The 23,087-nt window shown below is 34.8% G+C and overlaps 1 protein-coding gene across 2 annotated transcripts in view; it reads right to left on the reverse strand.

Moving 5' to 3' along the window:
* The window catches only part of LOC141397961 (probable cytochrome P450 313a4), a 69,795-nt gene that overhangs the window by 31,287 nt on the left and 15,421 nt on the right, over nucleotides 1–23,087 (reverse strand). The window contains exon 1 of one of the 2 annotated variants that reach the window (XM_073974993.1): nucleotides 7,196–7,333. The exons of the other annotated variant lie outside the window; for it this stretch is intronic. Within the exon in view, the coding sequence (XP_073831094.1) occupies nucleotides 7,196–7,250 (55 nt within the window). The 5' untranslated portion in view covers nucleotides 7,251–7,333. Of the gene's footprint in view, nucleotides 1–7,195; nucleotides 7,334–23,087 lie in introns of those variants that run through there. 2 annotated transcript variants of the gene reach the window in all.

The raw sequence follows: 23,087 nt of genomic DNA on the forward strand, positions 1-23,087 counted from the left end.
CCAACGCCATTTCTGTGATTTTTTGTAAGATTTCCTGAATAGAACATTTTAGCGTTTCGAGTACATATATCGCCGCTGTCTGGACACGAGGTTTCACATACGCCAAGAATATCTATATTAAGTCTGTCCATCTCGGATACCGTATTAGTTAATTTTCCAGCTTCATAGAGACTTCGTACATTCCAGGTTCCGATATTTAATTTGGTTTTACCTCCGGGGATTCTTAGCACCCTCGATTGGCCGGAGACTAAGGGCCGTGTGTTATTTGTTGTATTCATTGTATTTGTATGATTTTCTAGGGTTGTTACTTTAGTGGTTTCCCGTTGCCTTCTAAAGAGTTTATAGTTTTCCTTCTTTCATTCAGCCGCTCCTCCTGGAGTTCAGACGCTGTTTGCTGCCGCCAATCCTTTGGTCAGACGCTGCCTTTTTTCCCTTTTTTTTGGTTCGCCCCGCATAATTTATTTTTGCGGTGCCTTCCATATCTGGTGAGCGTTCTCCTATCCACCACAGGCGTCCGATGGGAGAAAAAAATGGGAAAAAATAACTCCACATGGAAAGATTAGTCTTATCGGCGTAAATTTTTAAGTAAAGTTTGAGTTTACGACAAGGAAGAAGCTTACTATTTACCACGAAGATCAGATAATATTTAGCGGGTTTAATAGACTAACACGTTTGTGTGAAATTTGATAAAATTGTTAATATAATGAATATATTTTTATTCCTGGAAGACACATTTTACCCACGTAAGTTATATTTTGGAAGAGGATCTTTCAACCTTTCCATTGGTACACCCTAGTATATATAGGGATCCCACAATTTTATTTCTGTGTAATGTAACCATAATCACGCAAAAGATCGCAGTTACAGTCAACCAAAAAAGTCTACATACACCCTATAAATCTCGGGTTTTAAGGGTAAGGAAACATTTTTATGAAAATCCAAGTGCATAGTTCTATCTCATATCCCTAATAAACAATAGTATATACAACAAAAATATATTCCATAATACGAATAACGGTAAATTCTATAAAAATTAAAAAATTAATAGGGAAAAAGTGTACATACACCCAATGAAATATTAAGATTACCGTAAAATTTATGGAATAAGTAATACAAATTTTACAGAGCGCTTTGAAGTTGTTCTTATGGATAATATATGAACCTGAGTTTCACTAAATATGTGAATTCCTGTGTTTTTCATAAATTTTATAGTTTTCACAACTTTCCAAGGGGCAAATTACATGCAGAAGCCTTCGAATTACCTTGTAATAAGGTCTGGTGCGATCCTCGAGCATCCCTTGAATCAGCACTGTAAAAGTATCCGACATTTATAGCGCTTCAAGTGACCCTAACGATCATAATACGAGGGCATACTAGTTAACAGTGTAAATTTCATACAAATTTCATGCATTCTTTAGTGGTGCTTTTATTTTGATGCTTTGGAAACATTAGGAGCGGGTTTGTAGAATAATGTTGTACATTTCTGATTGAGTTAAGGTCCAAAAATTTATTCTAAGGTAATTCCAAGGTTCTTGTTTGTAATTTGACCCTTGGAATGCTGTGAAAAGTATAAAATTTATGAACAAACTCAGGAGTTCGCATATTTAGCGAAGCTCAGGAGCATATATTATCCATAAGAACAACTTCAAAGCGCTCTAGGATCTCAAAATAATTTGTCCCACTGTATTTCCTGGGGTTTCATAAACTACCAGACTGAAAAACTCAAAGAAATCTGCAAGGGTCCACCTTAACGAGCTATACGCGAAGTCTGACCTTAAATAACGTCAATTAAAGCACAAATATGTTTCTATTTTGTCTAAAATATATCATAGACAACCAGGGACATTCGATAAAGCAATAAAATGTAAAATTTGTATTGCTTATTCTATAAATTTTACGGTAATCTTAATATTTCATTGGGTGTATGTACACTTTTTCCCTATCATTTTTTTAATTTTTATAGAATTTACCGTTATACGTATTATGGAATATATTTTTGTTGTATGTAATATTGTTTATTAGGGATATGAAATAGAACTATGTACTTTGATTTTCATAAAAATGCTTCCTTACCCTTAATACTCGAGATTTATAGGGTGTATGTAGACTTTTTTGGTTGACTGTATAGTTCAATACTTACAAAATTTTGCACGAGGTAAGAGTTTTGGTCAAGGAAGTTCCAAATAATTTTGAATAATGATCGGATAGTGTTTAGCTGGTGAAATTGATGACCATATTATTTGTGGAAGAAATTTACAAATTTAATTTTTGATCCACATTTTAAATTCTTTGAGACACATTCCGTCAAATTAGTAAAAACAAACTTGATAAGCAACTCTTGACCTCTCCCTTAATGGAAATTACATCAATGTAGAGGGAAAATAATGGGACCACCGTGGTGCAATGGTTAGCACGTCCGCCGTGCACTCAGAAGGTCTGCGGTTTGAATCCCAGGCCAAGCAACATCGAATTTTGAACGGTGGCAAAATTCCCCCTCAGTAATGCTGGCGACATTTCCTGAGTATTTAAGCCATGAAAAACGTCTCTACAAGTGGTGTCGTAAGTAGAGTTGTGTCGTTCATGAACGAACCGGCTCAAAGGAACGATTCCGTGAAAAGAACGAACGGATCCGTATCCAGCTCATTCTTTTATATCGTTCATTTAGATCCCCGATGACCGAGTCATTGCTGCTTACAAAATTAGCAGCATTGGTTTGGCAGCCAAACTCTAAACAAACGCTGCGTTAGCGCAAGCAGCACAAATTTCCACACAAAACACAATGATTAAGAGAGCTACTCTCGCTCAGTAACTCACCTCATTCAGTAACACATCTCGATCATATCTTTCTTTTGCATCATTCGTTCGTCTGGTTCTTTCATATCAAAACCACCACCACTACGTTCAGAAACAAAACCACCCCCATTAGAACACAATGTGTCATTCGTGAACGAACATTTTCAAAAGAACGATTCGGTGAAAAGAACCACGGAGTCATATGCAGCAGAGAACGAACGACTTCAAAAGAAAATAATACAGTCAAATGTATTGTTGAACGAAAAAGAGCCAACGAACGAAGTGAATAACCCGGATCTTTTTGGTGAACGGAATGAAAAAGATCGATCCGCTCAATGAACTAGATTGCCCAACATTAGTCGTAAGTGCACTCATTGATATGAGAGAAGTCTCCCTTGTCCCTTCAGGGATGTTGTGGGAACATATGTAGAGGGAAAATAATTGAACTACTGTCTAACATATGTATAAGTGGGTTCCTTTAGTGTTTTGGTTTGTTTCTAAAGAACTAAATTTACCTTCCATTCTATAAAATGTCGTAACCATTACAGTAAGGTTTTGAAATCATTCTAGAGAAATTCCAAGTTTTTTTTATTTGATTCTAATTAGAAATATTGGTATTGAAATATTGGTCTTTTTTTCATTAGTAAAAATCACCGCTATTTCTAAGGGTATTTCGAATTTTTTTAACGATTCTACACAAAATTTCTTTGGAATACATGTGGCGGCTGGACATACTTCCCATTGACGATCTGTGAGTAATTTATGTTTGAAAATTAAAAAGGTCCCCATGGACCTATTCACTAATCTAAGGGTTAATGAAAACTTTAATTTTTTGAAGAAACATGTATTTACAGTATCGGCCAAAACTAGTGCACCAACTCAGTACATTTGTTTAAATGACACTTTTATTAAGAAAACAACGTTGTAATTTTTATTTGTATTTTTTTTATTTATTTATATCTGTATTATTGGAAAAAACAAACATAAGCAATTTAGAATGTAATAAACAAACGTTAAAATTCAAAAACCCAATTTGGTTGGGGTACAACAAAAACTTTTGAAATCAATATTTCGTTGCGTATCTTTTATTCTGGATGACACAACACAATTTTTAGGCATAGAGGATGTTAAATTACACTGTACAACAAAATTGAACTTTTTTTAAAATTACAAGAAACCCCGCACAGATTATTAAAGAGGGCCGAAGACACTCATAATGAAATTTGGTTTGGAATATTTCTTCTTCTGGCACAATCCCCAAAAAGTGAAGTATTTTAGGAGGTTTTGACTCAGTATGGAATAAATTTTAATTAAGAGTCTAAAAGTTTAACAAATAATTTCTACATATATTATATCTAATTTTGTAACGTCATTTTCTTAACAAAGTATTTTACTTAGATATGTACTTTGTTCTGGGACTTACAGTGAAATTTTGTGTAGAATATTTCTTCTTTAAACACCTTTCGTCTAAAACTAAATTTCATGTTACTTTCATGCATCAACTCCAAAAAAGAACAAAACAAATTTATTCAAAAAATATTTGGGTATTTTGTTGGAAAACTTTATGTATATATTTTCTTGATATAAACTTTCAAAACGCCGACACATGTGTCTTCTTTTTTTCGGTCCTCTTTCATAATCTGGCCGAATTGTCTTGTAATTATTTTTTGTGTTGTACAGTGTTATTAATTATTTTAGGCGAAATAATTAATTTTCGGATAATGTAGCTTAAATCCTCAAAATACTGAAAATCGGGAGGTAGCATTATATAGGGGCTATGCCCAAACGTGGACCAGGTCCCCAATTTCTGGTGGAAAGGTTTTGTGATCACTAGAAATCCTTGGTGCCAAATTACAAAATTAATTTAATGGGAAATTGTGGCTAAAATCCTCAAAATTTCGAAAATCGGGTTTAAGTGGCTATACCAAAACCTCATATTGTTCATATTCATCCAAAAATGATGCTACATCTACTGGTCAAATACAAAGTCGCTTAGATTTAAACAAGTAAGAAGGGATTTAAGTTCGGCCGGGCCGAACTTGTTATACCCTTCACCACAATTTGTATTGAAGTGAAATGGAATAATTAGTGGGGGCTATTTCAAAACGTCGATCTATACCGACAAATTTCCGACGGAAAGTTTTTAGACTCAAAGTAGACCAAATACCAAATTTCCTATATCTCGGTAAGAGAATGTGGCTAAAACTTAAAAAATACCGAAAATCAAGAAGTACGCTTCTATGGGGATATAGGAAGACGTGGACCTATACTTATAATACTCTTCTGGAATATTTTATAACTCTTGGAAGACAAAATAACAAATTTCAACCATTTCTCTTCTTCAGTATTACGAAAATCGGGAGGTACCGTTCTAAGGGGGCTATATCGAAACGTGGACCTATACCGACAAATTTTAGTCGGAAATGGGGCAATATGAAAGCGTGGACCTGTACAGACAAATTTCTGGCGAACAGTTTTATATCACATTGAAGACTAAATACCAAATGTCAGCCATTTTGGTGGAATATTGAAGCCACAACCTTCAAAATACCGAAAATCGGAAGGTACCGTTCTATGGGGGCTATATGAAGGCATGGACCGATACCGACAAAGTTCTGGAGGAAAGTTTTATACCACCAACGTAGACTAAGTACCAAATTTCAGCCATTTCGGTGTGATAATGAAGCTAAAACCTTCAAAATATCGAACATCGGGAGGTACCGTTCTATGAAGGCTATATGAAGGCGTGGACCAATACCGACAAAATGCTGGGGGAATGTTGTATACCCCTAAAGAAGACTACGTACCAAATTTCAGCCATTTTGGTAGGATAATGAAGATAAAACCTTAAAAATACCGAAAATCGGGAGGTACCGTTCTATGGGGGTACCGTTCTATCCCATTTTCAATACCAACCATCCTGCAAGTAATAAAAACTTCTGTACCAAATATTGAGTCTCTATCTTTTAAATAGATTTCAACAGACAGACAGACGGACATGGTTAAATCGACATAGAATTTTATGCTGATCAATAATATACATTGTATATACTTTATAGGGTCTCCGACGAATATTTCGATGTGCTACAAACGGAATGACAAATTTAATTTAATTATACAAACGATTTACAGAAGAGCGGTAGAGGCCGGCTTATTTTGTCGACGACCAGCAAAAAAACTATTCATATCGACAAAAAATGAAAACGACGGATTTGAACTCGCCAAGACCCATCTGAACTATAGAGTGACCAAAAATGGATGACTCTGATGTTTTCGTAATTAATCTAATTTTAATTTAAAGGATTCAGATGGCATAATGCATGGACCAAATGGGCAACGTTTTAATCCTACATATTGCATAGACACTGTAAAACATGGAGGATGAACATAATAGCAAGGGATTGGACCAATTCATAAAATGAATGTAATTATGGATCGATTTAAGTATATTAAAAGGCGTGATGTTGCCTTATGATGAAGAAGAGTTGCCACTTGGATGGACATACCAGAAATATAACGAGTGGTTCCAAAACAACTCGACAGAAGTACTCCATTGGCCAGACCAATCTCCTGACCTTATCTCTCGATTGGGAATTGGGATTGGGAATCAAAAATCATTTCTGATAGATCGAGTCAACTATATAAGAGGGATTTATTTGGTAGCAATTTTGTTACATATACATATCCTGACCACTGGAAATGCTGCAAAAGTTTCGTAGATGACGATCCATTGCCGTAATATGTATTTTACTTATTATATGTGGTCTAATAACGTCTTCTATGGTTTTATGGACGAAAGCTTAGCTGCAAATTTGTACTCCACTCCTAGAATACCGTCTAAATATTATAATTGTGATCTTTAACAGAAAAATAATCGTATGAAAGGAAAATCACAAATTTTTCTGCCGCCAATTTGTAAAAGATTACGACCTAATCCTTAGAAAATAGTTGTCTTTACCTGTTAGCAATGCTAGGGTATGTGCTCAGGCACCTGATTGAAGTTCTAAAAATTAGGCCGATAATATATTTTCCTTTCAATAAGGGCCTGTAACATGTATAGTATGGCGTACAATCGACTCTAATATGCAACAGATCTCTTGGAATCGATGTCAAATGAATAATGCTCAAACTTTCTAACCAAAAATATGCCTGTCACCTAATAGTACCAAATTTGAGGTATTATTAAAGCGATTAATTTTGACTTTGTGTCCTTTATTAGAGTTCGTTATATCTCTTCCTAAATAACAACGGCATTATGTGGACAATATATTGGGATCAAAGTGATCTAACTTAGAAATATAAAGTGTTTAAAATATACTTTTTAATATAATTTAAATTCAAAACATTTCGTGGAAAGCTAGTGTCCAGGATTAGTGTTGTAGGGATTGAGTGTAATTCTTACCGGGAGAAGTCATATCTTTTCGAGGCTCCAAATTATTTTGCGCCAACTGCTGCATTCGGGCTTAAAATATCTTCAAATCAGTTAAAAATTGATTTGTTTTGATTCACTCAATAGTTAAAAGAGTAGTGACGATCCGTGTTCTACACAGCTGTGTTTATCTTTTCTGACAAATATCGGGTTTTCTGCAACGTTGCCACTCTAATAAATTTGGGCCATCATCTCAAAGCACCAATTGAAGAAGAAGAAGATTAACAGTCCGCCGTTAAAAATACAAAATTTGAATACAATTAAGAAATCTTTTATTTGCGCCTAAAAGTATGTCAACACCAAACGCGAAATCACCACTCAGCTCTACAAGCACAATGGGTCGAGTAGATCAAAATCCGAAGCGTAAATTAATTGAGACCTCACCAGACAATTCGGCAATGGTTGGGAATATGACCACCTTGGAACTAATGAAAATGATGAGGGAGTCAATGTCAATCCTCTTAGACGATAAATTGGAGAACGTTGCTACAAAATCCGATGTAATGGATATAAAAACCAAAATTGAAGATATTAATGAGGATGTTAAGAGGTTAAACACAGTAAATGAAGCGCTTAAAGCTGAAGTAAAAATGCTAAAAGACGCTAAGGAAGAGGATCGGAGGAGGATACAACGATTGGAAGACCAGTTAGGGCGAAATAAACTAATTGTACGAGGTTTGCCAATTCAGAAATCGGTGTATGGAGCAGTAAATAAGCTTCTGCGTTATAACTTAAAAATAAATGTAGACCCCGAAATTGAAAACGTAAAAAAAGTGCAGGAAACAGGTGAAAAAATTACCGTCTTGGTTGAATTCACATCAGCAAGAGCTGTGACTGAGGTGCTGAAATGTACAAGATTCCTGGCAGGCTCTTCAATATTCGTCGAACGTGATTTATGTGGGGTACGTTTGCAAAGGAAAAAGGTAATGTTGATTTTAAAGAAAGAACTGCAGAAGATAAACAGGGTGAAAAAGATTGGTATAAGAGGCGAAAAACTTGTGACAGAGGGAAGAACACTGTATTGGAACACTGAAAATAAACTGATGTGTGGTAATATATGTGGCATTGATATATTATCAAATATTTTCGGTGAGGGTATTCAAAATATAAACATAAATTACGATTATTTCGTTAATAAATTAGCAACAAAAACTTTTAAAAGCATTCATCAAACAAATAATGATAAATCAAGTCAGTCATGTAGAAACAAATGTAGAAACAAAAGAAAATAATGAAAATTATACTTTAAATGTAGTTGCCTATAACATCCATGGCTTAGCCAATAAAAATCTTCACCATCGTTTTTTGATTATTTATATAACTTTGATATTTTTATTCTTTCGGAGACTCATCTTGAAGCAAAAAATCAAGTACAATATGCAAACAAATTTAATAATTTTAAAATTTACTGGAAGGCGGCTACGAGAACTAATATTAGAGGAAGGGGCATCGGTGGTCAATTGTATGGAGCCCGCGCTGATTTGGATAAAGCTGGTTTCAAATTTACATTTATACATCGTGATGATCAAGATATAATACAATGTGAATATAATTCACATCGTTTTGAAATCCTTCCTGTGTACCTCAGGGGAACTATTTGGAACGATGATTTTGAAAAACTTAAATATAATGTTGAAGGTTATGAAAGTTCGAAAATAGTAGTAGGAGATCATAATATACGAATTGGCGAAGAACAAGAATTACCTACAGAAATGTTGTTAAACTGCCATCAAACCAGATGTTCTAAGGATAAAACGATAAACCCAAATGGAAGGAAATATATAGAGTTTTGTAATAACAACGGCTTGGTGATATTAAATGGACGAACGCCAGGCGATGAGGAAGGAAACTATATCTTTGCAAATAAGAATGTAGATATGTTAAGCTACATAAAGGCTTTCAGGGTACATGACCAGATATGGTCTGACCAATTTCCGACCATCCTAACCCTCGCCCTACCTTCCACAAATTCATTCAAACATACAGATAGAAATCTCTTGCCAAAATTAAAGTGGAAAGAGTACAAAAAAGATGCATATCAGGCTAACTTACAGCACAAACTCTTGAATTTGCCCTTAAATCCAAGACTGACGGATTAGACTACAGCGATACATGGGTCATGCCCTAGCAGTCCAAAAAATAAAATAAAGTATTTTAAAAATAAATGATTCGATGATGAATGCTACAAAGTAAGGAAGAAGACAATGAAATTACTAAAAAAGTTCAGAAAATCTGGTAATGCTAGTGATAGAAATGCTTACACTGAACAAAAGAAAATATATGAACTTTTTATGTAAATGCAAAAAAGGTAATTACTGTCAAAGCATAGAGCAAAGGTTGGATAGTATTTTCGATAGCAAATCATGGTGGACATTGGCAAAGGATATACGACAGAAAGATAATGCTGTATTTCAGTAGATGATCTTAAAAACTATTTCGATTGCCTCCTAAATCCTATCTGCAGTATAAATCCAATTTACTATGCGCCTAACAATATCTCAGATGTACTATTGGATCGATGTTTCACAGTCGGAGAAATCAAAGAGCAATTTAAGAAGGTGAAGGCAAATAAAGCACCAGGTGAAGACCGAGTTCCTTATGAGTTCTTCATTTATGCAACTGATAGATTTCTGGAAACAATGTGCAATGCTTTTAATAATATTATAAATGGACTTGATGACTTTGAAATATTTCGTAATGGTATAATTTTCCCAATTCACAAAAAAAGGAGATGTAAATGATGTAAATAACTATCGGGGAATTACATTCATGAATTGCATTGGAAAAATAATGATGGGAATGGTGAACAACCGAATTACAGAGTGGTTAAATAGAAACCATATAATAAATGAGTATCAGGCCGGGTTCAGGAAAGGCTACTCAACTGTTGATAATATATTTAATCTGACAGCTTTAATAAATCTAAAACTAAGCGAGAATAAAAAAGTGTATGCCTTTTTCGTAGATTTTAAGGCGGCTTTTGATAGAGTGCCAAGGGATCTACTTATATATAAACTATACGAAATCGGATTGTCAGCAAAAATAGTCAACTTTATAAAAATGAGCTATGAGAACACAAAATCGGCAGTTTGGTCAGGAAATCAAATATCTGATTATTTTGATACTCATACTGGTGTTAAACAAGGCTGCTTATTATCACCAACTCTATTCGCCATTTATCTTAATGATTTACATGATAATCTTCAAGGTGGTCTCAATATCGATGAAATAAACATCAGACTTTTAATGTACGCAGATGACATCGTTATACTGGCTGATAATCCAATAACTCTACAACTGATGATAAATAATTTGGAAACGTATTGCTCTATGTGGGGAATGGAAGTGAATCGGGAAAAATCCGAAATAATGGTGTTTCGAAAAGGAGATAGACTTGCACTAAATGAAAGATGGACGTTTAAGGGAGAAACAATACGAATAGTGAACGAGTATAAATACCTTGGAATGTTATTAACACCTAAACTATCCTTTAGCAAACATCTCCTAAAAAAAGAAGAAGCTACCAAAATGTCCCTGAACTCTACATGGAAAATATTTATATCAAAACATTCAGTCAGCCTCAAAGCAAAATGGAAGATGTTTTTGGCAGTTTGTCGTGCTATACACAGTTATGGGGCACAAATCTGGGGAAATTCTTATTTCAACGAAGTAGAAAAGTTATATCGATATTTCATCAAAAAAGTATTGAAGCTTCCCGATTCCACCCCAAATTACGTCATCGAGACAGGATATGAACCAGGGTATATCTATACTTATTCGATACATTTGCATTACCTGGCAAAAGTTATATTTGATTTGGACAGTCATAGACTACCCCATATTCTCGGAATGAAACTTTTGAACAAAAATGTATCGTGGTTCAAGGAGTTCAAATCCCATCTTGCTAATTATAACATTGATCATACAAACATACATGTGAACAAGAAGTATTGGATAGACGGATCACAGAAACTGCTAAATGCAATAAAAGACAATACCCATAACACATACATTGAAAGAGCAAAGCGAAGTGAGACCCGTTTTTATAAATATCTCAATTTTAACATAGGTCCCTTGTATTGCCAGGATGCTTTTAGCCAAGAACACATATCCCTAATAATGAAAGTAAGAGGAGATTTACTGTGGGTAAATGCTAATAAAAATAGAAATACAGATGGACAACTATGTTCACTGTGTAACATGGGAGAACCAGAAACAATAGACCACTTAATTGGACGATGTCTTGTACTAAGAAGTTCTCGCTTGAAATATTTCAACAAAAATCAACTACTTAATAATGATTGGTTGTTAGTATTTTAAATGGAGGTGAAGATTTTTGCTGGCTCTCATTACTTAAATTTTTGAAAGAAGCTTTAAAATATAGACAAATGTTGATAAATGAGTTCAAATAAAACAATAATATAAACTCAATACACCAGCTGACGGTTTAATTGAAACCAAGCTGAAAATTCTTTATTAGATATAAGTTATTTTGTAAAAAAAAATATACTTATTATAACGTAATATGAAAATAAAGAAACATTGAATTGAATGAAAAAATTGAAAAATTAGTGTTGTAGGATATCACATGAACGTCCCCATCCTACTATTGCTCTCTCTTGTTTTGACTTATAGAAGTCCTACTGGTCTTCTCATCTTATCTTCTATGAGAGGGTCAATTGGACAACTATGAAAGACCTTGTGGTCTTCAATGAGAAATACTACTGATCATCAGCATAAAGACCAACATGTTTTCTACATATGTACATATGTCCTATGATCTGCTATGAGGAAACATACTGGACTTCAAAGAAGAGATAACAACTATTTCTATAAAAAGACCTACTGGTCTCCCTATGTGTTGGCTGGTGTTCACTATAAATCTGAAATATTTTGATAAAATTTTTCATACAACTCTTTCGGGTACATTCCACAAAAGTTCAAAATATGAGAGTTTATGTTAAGTACAACAAACATATGAATTGGATCCAGTTTAAGACCTGGTCTTGAATTGCTTACCGCATGGAGTACCTATGTTACCGATTACACTTCCATAAATTTACAACTTTTATCATTTGCTTTGACAACCCAAAGAAGATTTTGTTGTGACATTCCTTAACAAAGTCTGTCTACTTCAGAACATCTTACAAAAGCGATACAAATTTGGTGAAATATATATGTGAGAAATGCTTGGACATCATGTTAAATTATCGGCATTGCCTTCATTCACCTTGACAAGTATGATATATTAATTTCTATGTCTCGTCCCTCTGTCTGTGAAAATAAATCTTTAAGGAAGACCTTTAAGGAAGGTTATTTAAATTATATCCTCGGCAAAACCAACTAAAACTTTCTAGCTTGTTTCTGTTGCTACTTCTCGATGTAAGTTACAGCAGAATCAATATGGAACATGCATTACAAAATACCTTAGGAAAAACAACATATAAGCATGTATGACAGCATTCCGCAGCCCTTTACTCGCGAGCAAGCAAAGAGAGCTTCAACCTCACTAATTGAAAAACCATGCACTGACAACAGTGTTTGCTCAAATTTTTGTTGTTGTGTTCCGATTGCAGATGCATGGTTCAAGTGTAGGAAAATATTAAAAAAGGTGCATGTCTTATTTATTTTCAGTGGTATATAAATTACCCTCGGAGTCGACTCCAAAGTCGGAGTCGTGAAAAAAGTTGGCCTGGAGTCGCAGTCGAAGGAAAAATGGCTCGACTCCGAAACCCGCCACTAACCGTAACCCAAATGCTAAAACGTAGCTAAAAATTGCAAATTAAGTGAAATCCGGTGAAAGCGTTATATGGGGGCTATACCAAAATGCGGACCGATATAGCTCTGCAAACAAAATAAGTTTTTTTTTCAAAATTTTAGCATCCTATCTAATTTTTTGTGAATGCTAGAGTGATCACCACAGACGGACGGACGGATATGCATATGTAGACTCAGAATTTAACCCTGATCAAGAATAGATCTACTTTATAGGGTCGCAAATGATTATTTCAATTAGAGTTGTATAATTCATGAACGAACTAGTTCAATTGAACGATTCATTGGAAAGAGCGTATAAACTAGTTCAGTCGATATAGTTCATTATAGTTCAATAGTTCACTGAACTATATTCAGTCGGTGACCGCACGATCAACGAACGAACGATTCCAAATCTCAATAATAGTGGTTTCCACTGGGCTGATTAGGTCAATTGTTCGATGGAATAAATAAAACTTATTTATTTCATGATCAACTCAACGTTTCGTTGGCCTTTTTCCAACTTCATCAGGAGTTTTTATTTGAAAATCCTACGACAAGAATACATCATTTTTATTGCACAATTTTGGAATTTTTAGGTTCTTATCTTTTACTTACAATTAGTTTGTTGTAACATGATTATTAATTATGTTCATTTTTATAAAAAAAAACTGGACTTCGCAAGACAGATATTTGTATAATTTAAAAAATAATCAATAATAATGTGTATAAAAAAATATATTGCAGCAAAAGACTTAACCTATGTGTATCACAGAACCGTACTAATTTAAATGATTGCAACTGAATATTGATGTTTGATATTATCTTTATCTTCTTTGGTGTTTATAGATTTGTTTATTCTCTCTTGGATGCGTAAGCTCTCAAGAGTGTATCGTTTGTTCTCTCTTTTTTCTTTATCTAATACTAGCAAAATGCCCGCAACTTCGTATGCGGAAAAGGAATAGTATTCAAATAAGCAATATTTAATATGGTGAACACTGAAAAAATTTTATGTACTAAAATTTATTTGAATTGACATTTAATTTCTTTCAAGTACTGTTCGTACACGTTTTGTTCGAATCTCAAAAAAAAAGACCTCTACACTTCAACAGCGGCCTACATTTTAAACTTCAGTCCATGTTTTATAAGAACGGTATGGGTATTTTGAAAAAATGTGGATAAATTTTCCAACCGAATTTTGGAATTTGTGGTATCAACATGTAGAAAACCGATCGATTCCCCGGTCAGGCAACATCAAATTTTCAACGGTGGCAAAATACTCCTTAGTAATGTTGGCGACATTTCCTGAGTATTTCAGTCATGTAAAACTTCTCTACAATTGGTGTCGTAAGGCACGCCGTTCGGACTCGGCGATAAACAGTAGGTCCCATATCATTGAGTTAATATGAAACGGGGTGCACTCATTGATATGAGAGAAGTCTCCCTTGTCCCGTCTGGGATGTTTGTGGAAAAATTATTAGATTATTTAGAAACCGAATTCGTGTTAACATAGAAACAATAATACATTATTCAGTACAACTTTTAGAATCCAGAACCTTAGCTCATACCTTTCATACATTTAAAGGTGGATTTTAATGATCATTCTGATCCAATCTCAACAGTGATCCTCACAACAAATTTCATCTATCGATTCACTCAATACCAGTGGTTCAATATTTAGTATTACTTAATACTTCTAGAACATTTAATGTACGACCACTTCTAACAATGAACTTGACAAATAAATAATATACCAGAATTCCACTTCTATTCCTTAGCCCAATACCAAATTTATTGCAATTTTGTACATTTCGCACACTCATTATATAATCCCAGCTTCATTGCTACACCAACGTCAAATTTAATACCATTTAGTACATTTCGTATTTCTCAATAAGTCAGCCAGCCCTCAGCCTAATTTCAGAATTTGTATGAATATCAAAAAATCCTTATCTAAACACCAACTCCATCCCTCATACAACAATTCGAAGTTCCACCTTTATTCCTTCAAGCAACGCCAAACTGGTCCACATTCAGTACTTATACCGAATTTCACAATTTCAGCTCTACTAATTTACACAATAACAATTTGCACCAAATTCTGTGCCATTTTGTAATTTTCCTACACTTATTGCCCGTATATCCACAACCACATCCATATCTCAACCCTACACATCAAGAGGGTCTATAATACCAAGTATCATTTAGTACTTTTCGTAACCACAAATACGAACTTCCAAAACTATCTCAGTCCTACACTCCAACAGTAATATAAATTTCAGTATTCCAGCTCTCTCCGTTCACTCAAATCCAAATTGAACCAACTTTAGTACCATTTAGTACTTTTCGTACCCATAAGTACGAATTGCCAAAACTTCCTTAACCCTACACTAAAACAATAACCTTTAATTCCAAATTTCAGGATTCCTGCTCTATTCGTTCACCCAAATCTAAATTATGTCAAAGTTAGTACCAATTAGTACTTTCCGTACCCATAATTACGAATTTCCAAAACTACCTCAATCCTTCACTCCATCCGTAACCTTAATTCCCGATTTCAGGATTACAGCTCTATCCGTGAACCCAAATCCAAATTGAGTATCATTTAGTACTTTTCATACCCCCTAAGTACGAATTTCCAAAACTTGCTCAATCCTACAGCCCAATAGAAATCATAATTCAAAATTTCAGGTTTCCAGCTCCGTCCGTTCACCTAAATTTAAATTGTACCAAATTTAGTACCATTGTACCAAATTTAGTACTTTCCATACCCATAGGTACGAATTTCCAAGACTAACTCTATCCTACAGTAATCTTAATTCCAAATTTCAGGATTCCACCTCTATCCGTTAAGTAACCGTAATTATAAATATCCGGATTCCATCTCTGTCTGTTCACCCAAATCCAAATTTTACCAAATTTAGTACATTTAGTACTTTCCGTACCCATAAGTATGAATTTCCAAAACTATTTCAATCCTTCACTCCATCCGTGACCTTAATTCCCGATTTCAGGATTACAGCTCTATCCGTGCACCCAAATCCAAATTGAGTTCCATTTAGTACTTTTCATACCCCCTAAGTACGAATTTCCAAAACTTGCTCAATCCTACAGCCCAATAGAAATCTTAATTCAAAATTTCAGGTTTCCAGCTCCGTCCGTTCACCTAAATTTAAATTGTACCAAATTTTGTACCATTGTACCAAATTTAGTACTTTCCATACCCATAGGTACGAATTTCCAAGACTAACTCTATCCTACAGTAATCTTAATTCCAAATTTCAGGATTCCACCTCTATCCGTTAACCCAAATTTTACCAAATTTAGTACCATGTAGTACTTTCCGTACCCATAAGTATGAATTTCCAAACCTACCACAGTCCTTCACTCCATCAGTAATCTTAATTCCAAATTTCGGGTTTCCAGGTCTATCCAAATCCAAATTGTACCAAATTTAGTACCATTAAGTACTTTTCGTACACATAAGTATGAATTTCCAAAACTACCCCCATATTTCATTTCGACTGTAATCTAAATTCCCAATTTCAGGTTTTCAGGTCTATCCGATCACCCAAATCCAAATTGTATATAATTTAGTACCATTTATTACTTCTCGTACACATAAGTACGAACTTCCAAAATCATTTTCTTATATCAACACCACTTCCCAACCCGGATTCCCACACCAAATATGAAGATTGTAGCTATATCCGCTCAAAATATACAATTGATACCAAATTTAGTAACTTTCAGTACTTTTTGTACACTTATAGGTGGAATTTCCAAAAACCATACCAAAGGGTTCTCTCTATAACTCTCCATCAGTGACCCTCGCTCCAAATTACAGAATTCTAGCTCTTCCCGTTTGCCTAATACCATGGATACCATATTTTGTACGAAATTGCTGGGTTCCAGCTCTATTCGTTCAACCACATCCAAATTGTACCAAATTTAGTTCCATTTAGTACTTTTCGTAAACATAAGTACTAAAACTACTCTATATATCAATCGTACACTTACACAGTTATCTTAATTCGAAATTTCAAGTTTCCAGCCCTATCCGTTCACCCAAATCCAAGTTGTACAAAATTTAGTGTCATTTAGAACTTGTCGTACACATAAGTACAAATTTCGAAAACTACCCCTATATCGCAATCCTATACTCCATCAGTAACCTTAATTCTAAATTTCAGGTTTCTAGCTCTATCCGTTAATCCTAATCCAAGTTGTACTAAATTTAGTACTTTTCGTACACATAAGTACGAATTTCCAAAACTACCCCTATACCTTAATCCTTACCTTAATCCGTCAGTAATCTTAATTATAAATTTCAGATTTTCAGCTCTATCCTTTCACCCAAATCCAAATTGTACTAAATTTAGTACCATTTACTACTTTTCGTACACATGAGTACGAATTTCACAAACCATTTTCTTTTATAAACACCATTTCCCAACCTTCATTTCCATACCAAATTCCAGGTTTCCAGCTAAACCCGTTCAAAATATACAATTGGTACAAAATTTAGTACTTTTCGTACACTTAGAGGTCGAATTTCCCAACACCCTTTGGTACATCTTTCTAAATCTCCATCAGTTACCCTCATTCCAAATTTCATATGCCGTGACACTAGTATTACGTACAACAACAAATTTCTAAATAAATAGTTGTTGTTACGCTTGTTATAAACAAGCCTCATATTCATTCATAACACTTAGTAGTGAATACATAATAAGCGGATATTTAGTGGAGTCAAAGTCAAATGAATTAATAATAAAACCGGTTTAAATGCACATAAAATGTTTTTTATTGTAACACTAAAATATGATATTTAGCTGAATTATTTAACCAACAACCAAACAAACGTATAACATTGTAAATGAAAAAATAAAATAGTAATTAAAAAAACTAAGTTACAGTGTTTTATTTATAAATGCACTAAAAACCAGAAAATAATTTTTCGCTTAGTCTCAATAAATATATTCTTCACGATAAAATCTTTCAAATAAAGCGCTTGGCGTTTATTGTCGTCTATAGCCTGTTTCTGTATGTCGAAACGAAAATGTGTGCGAATGAAACACACCCAAACTTTATTTTTCGAAATATTATGACCCTTGCTTTTGCTTCAAAACAAAAACTAATTTGAAAACATATTTTTGTTTCGACATACAGAAACAGGCTGTTAATTTTGTCACTATTTTGAATTTAAATGGAAGCGTTTTATTTGAGAGATTCCATCATGAAGAAGAATATACTTATTGAGGCTAAGCGAAAAAAAATATTTTCTGGTTTTTATTGCATTTATAATAAAACAATGTATCTTAATTTTTTAAGTTATTTTTCATTTCTAACTTTTTAGTAAATACATTTTTGGACCTGTGCCAATTCATACTAAAAACGAAGATAAAATCCTCAAAATAGCTGAAATCGGGTGGTACCGCTATGTGGAGCTATAGGAAAATATGGAGCCACATTGGTTTTGCTTTCATATCCATGTATTGTCCTCCAAATCTGAAAAGTTCGATTTTTCAACTGCAATTGTGTAGAAAATGAGTTACTAGATTTGAACTAAACAGATAACAAAGCAAGTTAAATAAAACACTGTACAAAGTAGACACTCCCCAAAGCATAGTGAATGATTCATTGTTATTTTACAACGAAGCATTAAAAAATTATCTCGATTCTCTGAAATAAGTAGACACATATTGCATTATGCTTCCATAATTTCATAATGATTTTTGGAATTTTGCTATTGAAATGAGCCATATAATTTAAATGAATATTATATACTAGCTGATCCGGGTACGCGTTGCTGGCTGGTTGTTTGTGTACGTTCTCCTTATCTCCTAAAGGACATAGCTTAAGTGCAGTACACAGTCAGTTTTGACTGTCGATTTGTCGCTATTATTGATAACTGTCCAATCGTCCAACCCCCATGTATTTTATGTATGTATGTATTTTCATGTCTATAGTGTGATTATTAGACAGCGGAATTTTATACAACCCCTATTTATGGCCCGATTTATGTCATATTTTGGGACTAGGCATATTTTTGGCTTCTGATTAAATTGCAATCGAAACATATGACATACGCAAAATTATGCAACAAATATTTCAATAATATGTACAAAAATGTTTGTGTGTACAATTTTTCTGTATAAAATTCTTTTCAGGCAAGTCAATAAAATAGAAAAATGTATAACCACAGCCTCAACCTTCAAAATACCGAAAATTGGGAGGTATTGTTCTATGGGGTCTATATGAAGGTCTAAACCTAAACCGACAAATTTTTGGTGGAAAGTTGTTTACCCCCAAGGAAGACTTAATACCAAATTTCAGCCATTTTGGCGGGATATTGAGGCCACAACCTTTAAAATACCGGAAATCGGGAGGTACCGTACTATGGGAGCTATATGAAGACGTGGACGTATACCGACAAATTTCAGGTGGAAAGTTTAATACCCCCAAAGAAGACTTAATACCAAATTTCGGTCATTTCGGTGGGATATTGAGGCAAAACCATTCAAAATACCGAAAATCGGGAGGTACCGTTCTATGGGGCTATATGAAGACGTGGACCTGTACTGGACAAATTTCAGGTGGAAAGTTTTATACTTCCAACGAAGACTTTATACAAAATGTCAGCCATTTAAGTGTGATGTTTAGGCCACAACCTTCAAAATATCGGAAATCGGGAGATACCGTTCTATAGGGGCTATATGAAGACGTGGACTTATGTGGACAAATTTCAGGTGTAAAGTTTCATACCCCTAACGAAGACTTAGTACCACATTTCAGCCATTTCGGTGGGATTTTTAGACCACAAATGCTTGTATATATTTTTGCATATGGTTTTGTATGTGATCATTTTATGCAAATTTGTCAACATTTTTCAAAATATGCAACAGTTTCTGGGCCTAATTCGTTTTATTTTGTGATAAAACGAGTTTCTGTCTAATCAGGTTTTCTCTACGACCATCCTAACCATATATGCATTTGCATAGGATTCCGCTATCTAGTAATTATACACAGCAAAAATTCGGATCCGTTAGACATTATGTAACCCATTACAAAGTAATGTAAACAATAATAACCCAGCAAAATTTGAAGAAAGGGGTTTCATGCGATGACGTGATTTCATGAGATCTTTTGCATTGGTTCAAACGAAGTCGTGAAAGATCCGATCTTTTCATCAGCATTTGAACCAATGCAAAGGAAGTCGTGAAAGATCCGATCTTTTCATCAGCATTTGAATCCATCCGTGAAAAATTCGATCTTTTCATCAGAATTTGAACCCATTCCATCGATCCAATAGAGATCAATTTTGTGTTTTTATTTATACACATTTTTCTAAATATATAAGATTAATTATTTACAATAGATTTGATGTTGTCGGAGACATGAAATCACAACCAACGTCGTCGTAATGATAATGTCATTGCAAAGGGCTGTTGAAAATGTCATGCCAAGGCATTGGTGAAAACGAGCATTGGTGTAAATGACATGCTTTGGATCCAAAAATGAATAGCATCTTTTGGGGTCTACGCTCATATAAAATTCATCGTTGAAGATGCTAAAAAGATGGCATGCCAGATCACTTGCACCCATGATTGAATGGCATCATTAGCATCGAACATTTTGCTGGGTAACTTCTTATATTACGCCTTACAAAGTTATGTGTACGGTGGCACAGAGCGTGTGTGTCCGACTACAAATCCAAGGATTGTGTGTTCAACGCTCATCGTCGGCCGGTTAACAAAAAAAAAAAAAAACATTTTGTTTCTTCAAATTTTGAAGCAACAAAATATGGACTTTAGCTGAAATATATACACAAAAAAAAAAAAAGAACAATTTGTGCTTCGCGTTGCCCAGTGTGTAGAATTTCGAATGATCAAATCTTGGAGAGAGCAAAATAAAATAAAGAAGTATGAACGGCATTAAGTTCGGCCAGGCCGAACTTTTTATACCCTCCACCACCACTGTATTGAAGTAAATATGAACAATTAGTAACTGCTAAGCTCTTTAAGTAAATTGCTTGCTTGGAGAATAATATCTTAACTGATGATAATCACTTTATACAGATAATTTTCTGTCTGGCGGTTTTCTAACCATAGAGATCCCGAAATACAAATTTACATCCACTTCAGAAGGAAAATGTATCAACACTCATTAAAAGAGCTCATCGTTGTTCTTTCTATACTCTAACTAAACACACACTAAACACTTACAGCAATCTCTGTTCGAAAATTTTACAAAAACCCATCGAAGACGGCGAAGACACCACAGATCCAATCCCAGAAGATGGTATTGAATGTATACAGCCCAGCCAAGATGAGGTAAAGACAATAAAACGACTGAAGAATAATAAGGCAGCAGGAGCCGACGGCTTACCAGCCGAGCTGTTCAAAACCGGAGGCGACACGTTGATAAGGTGTATTCACCATCTGACAGGAAGAACGAGTACCCGGCGATTGGAACCTAAGCATCCTGTGTCCTGTCCACAAGAAGGGAGATAAGACTGTATGCTCTAACTATAGGGGCATAAGTCTTCTTCCTATTACCTATAAGATATTGTCAGGGATATTATGCGAACGACTAAAGCCTATAGTCAATGAAATAATTGGACCATACCAATGCGGCTTTAGTCCTGGCAAATCCACCATTGACCAGATATTTACCCTGTGGCAAATACTGGAGAAGACCCAAGATATGCAGATCGGCACCTACCACATTTTTCTCGATTACAAAGCAGCATTCGACAGCCCTCTACGTTCAAAGGTATTCCAAGCCATGTTTGAATTTGTTATCCCTGCAAAGATCATTCGGCTTTGTAGAATAACAATAACTGATACTCGGACCTCAATGAAAATAGGAAAGAACCACTCTGAAGAGTTTAGTACCATAAAAGTTTTCAAATAAGGAGGCAACCTTTCGTGTGACTTATTCAACAATCTGCTGGAAAAGGCTATACCAGATGCGTAGGTCAAAAGAAGTGGAACAATATATACAAACAGCCATATTTTACTTGCTTATGCCGATGAACGGTAAAGGAAGCAACTGATGCGTTTGCAAATATCGAAAGGGAATCTTATAAAGTGGGTCTGGCGGTGAGCGACGAGAAGACCAAGTAGATGGTGTCAACGCGCAATGCGTCCATAGAGATCGGACAAACTGTTAACGTTGGTTCCTATAATTTTTAGGTAGTAAAACACTTCGTCTACCTCGGCACCGCCGTAAACACAACAAACAACATCAGTAGTGAAATTAAAAGAAGAATTGTATTGACAAATGATACTTTGGCTTAAGTAAGCAGCTTAAAAACAAAGCCACATATCGTCAAACAAAAATAACGCTTTACAAAAGACTGATACTACCCGTGCTGATGTATGGCTCCGAAGCATGGGTACTTGCGCAAGCAGACAAGGCTGTGCGTGGTGTGTTTGAGAGAAAAAAATCTTCGAAAGATCTATGGACGAATCTGCGTTGACGGTGAATATCGACGTCGTATGAACCACGAGCTGTATCTGCTATACAACGACATCCGTATAGATAAACTTATCGAGATGCAACGATTGCGTTGGCTAGGCCATATCATAAGAATGAGCGATGATGAATCCGTTAAAAGGCGTATAAATATGTGACACGTGGCGGTGCACGCAGAATCTGCAGGCCTAAGCTTAGATGGAGCAAACAAGTGGATGAAGAGATGAAAAGGCGCGGTATTCCAGAAAGCAAAGCAGCAAACAGAGAGAATTGGAGATCTTTTCTTAGTTCGGCTTATGGAACAAATGTTCTGTAATGGGCCAGCTAAGTAAGCGTTCTGTGAGAGGTATATTAAAACGTGGACCGATACCGAAAAAATTTCTGGGAAAAAGTTTGTAGTCCCACACAAGAGTAAATAACAAGTTTCAGTCATTTCAGTGTGATAATGAGGCTAAAATAGCTTAAACCTTCGAAATACTGAAAATCGGGGGATACCGCTCAATGGGTGCTATAAAAAACGTGGAACTATATAAAATTGTTGGTAAAAATGTTTTTACCCTCGGGAAACACAAAATACCGAATTATAACCGATTCGGTTGTCAAATGGTACTAATACATTCAAAATATC

This window comes from Musca autumnalis, unplaced genomic scaffold (genome assembly GCF_047663935.1).
Source record: "Musca autumnalis isolate F117 unplaced genomic scaffold, ASM4766393v1 scaffold_3, whole genome shotgun sequence".
In the NCBI taxonomy this organism is placed as follows: domain Eukaryota; kingdom Metazoa; phylum Arthropoda; class Insecta; order Diptera; family Muscidae; genus Musca; species Musca autumnalis.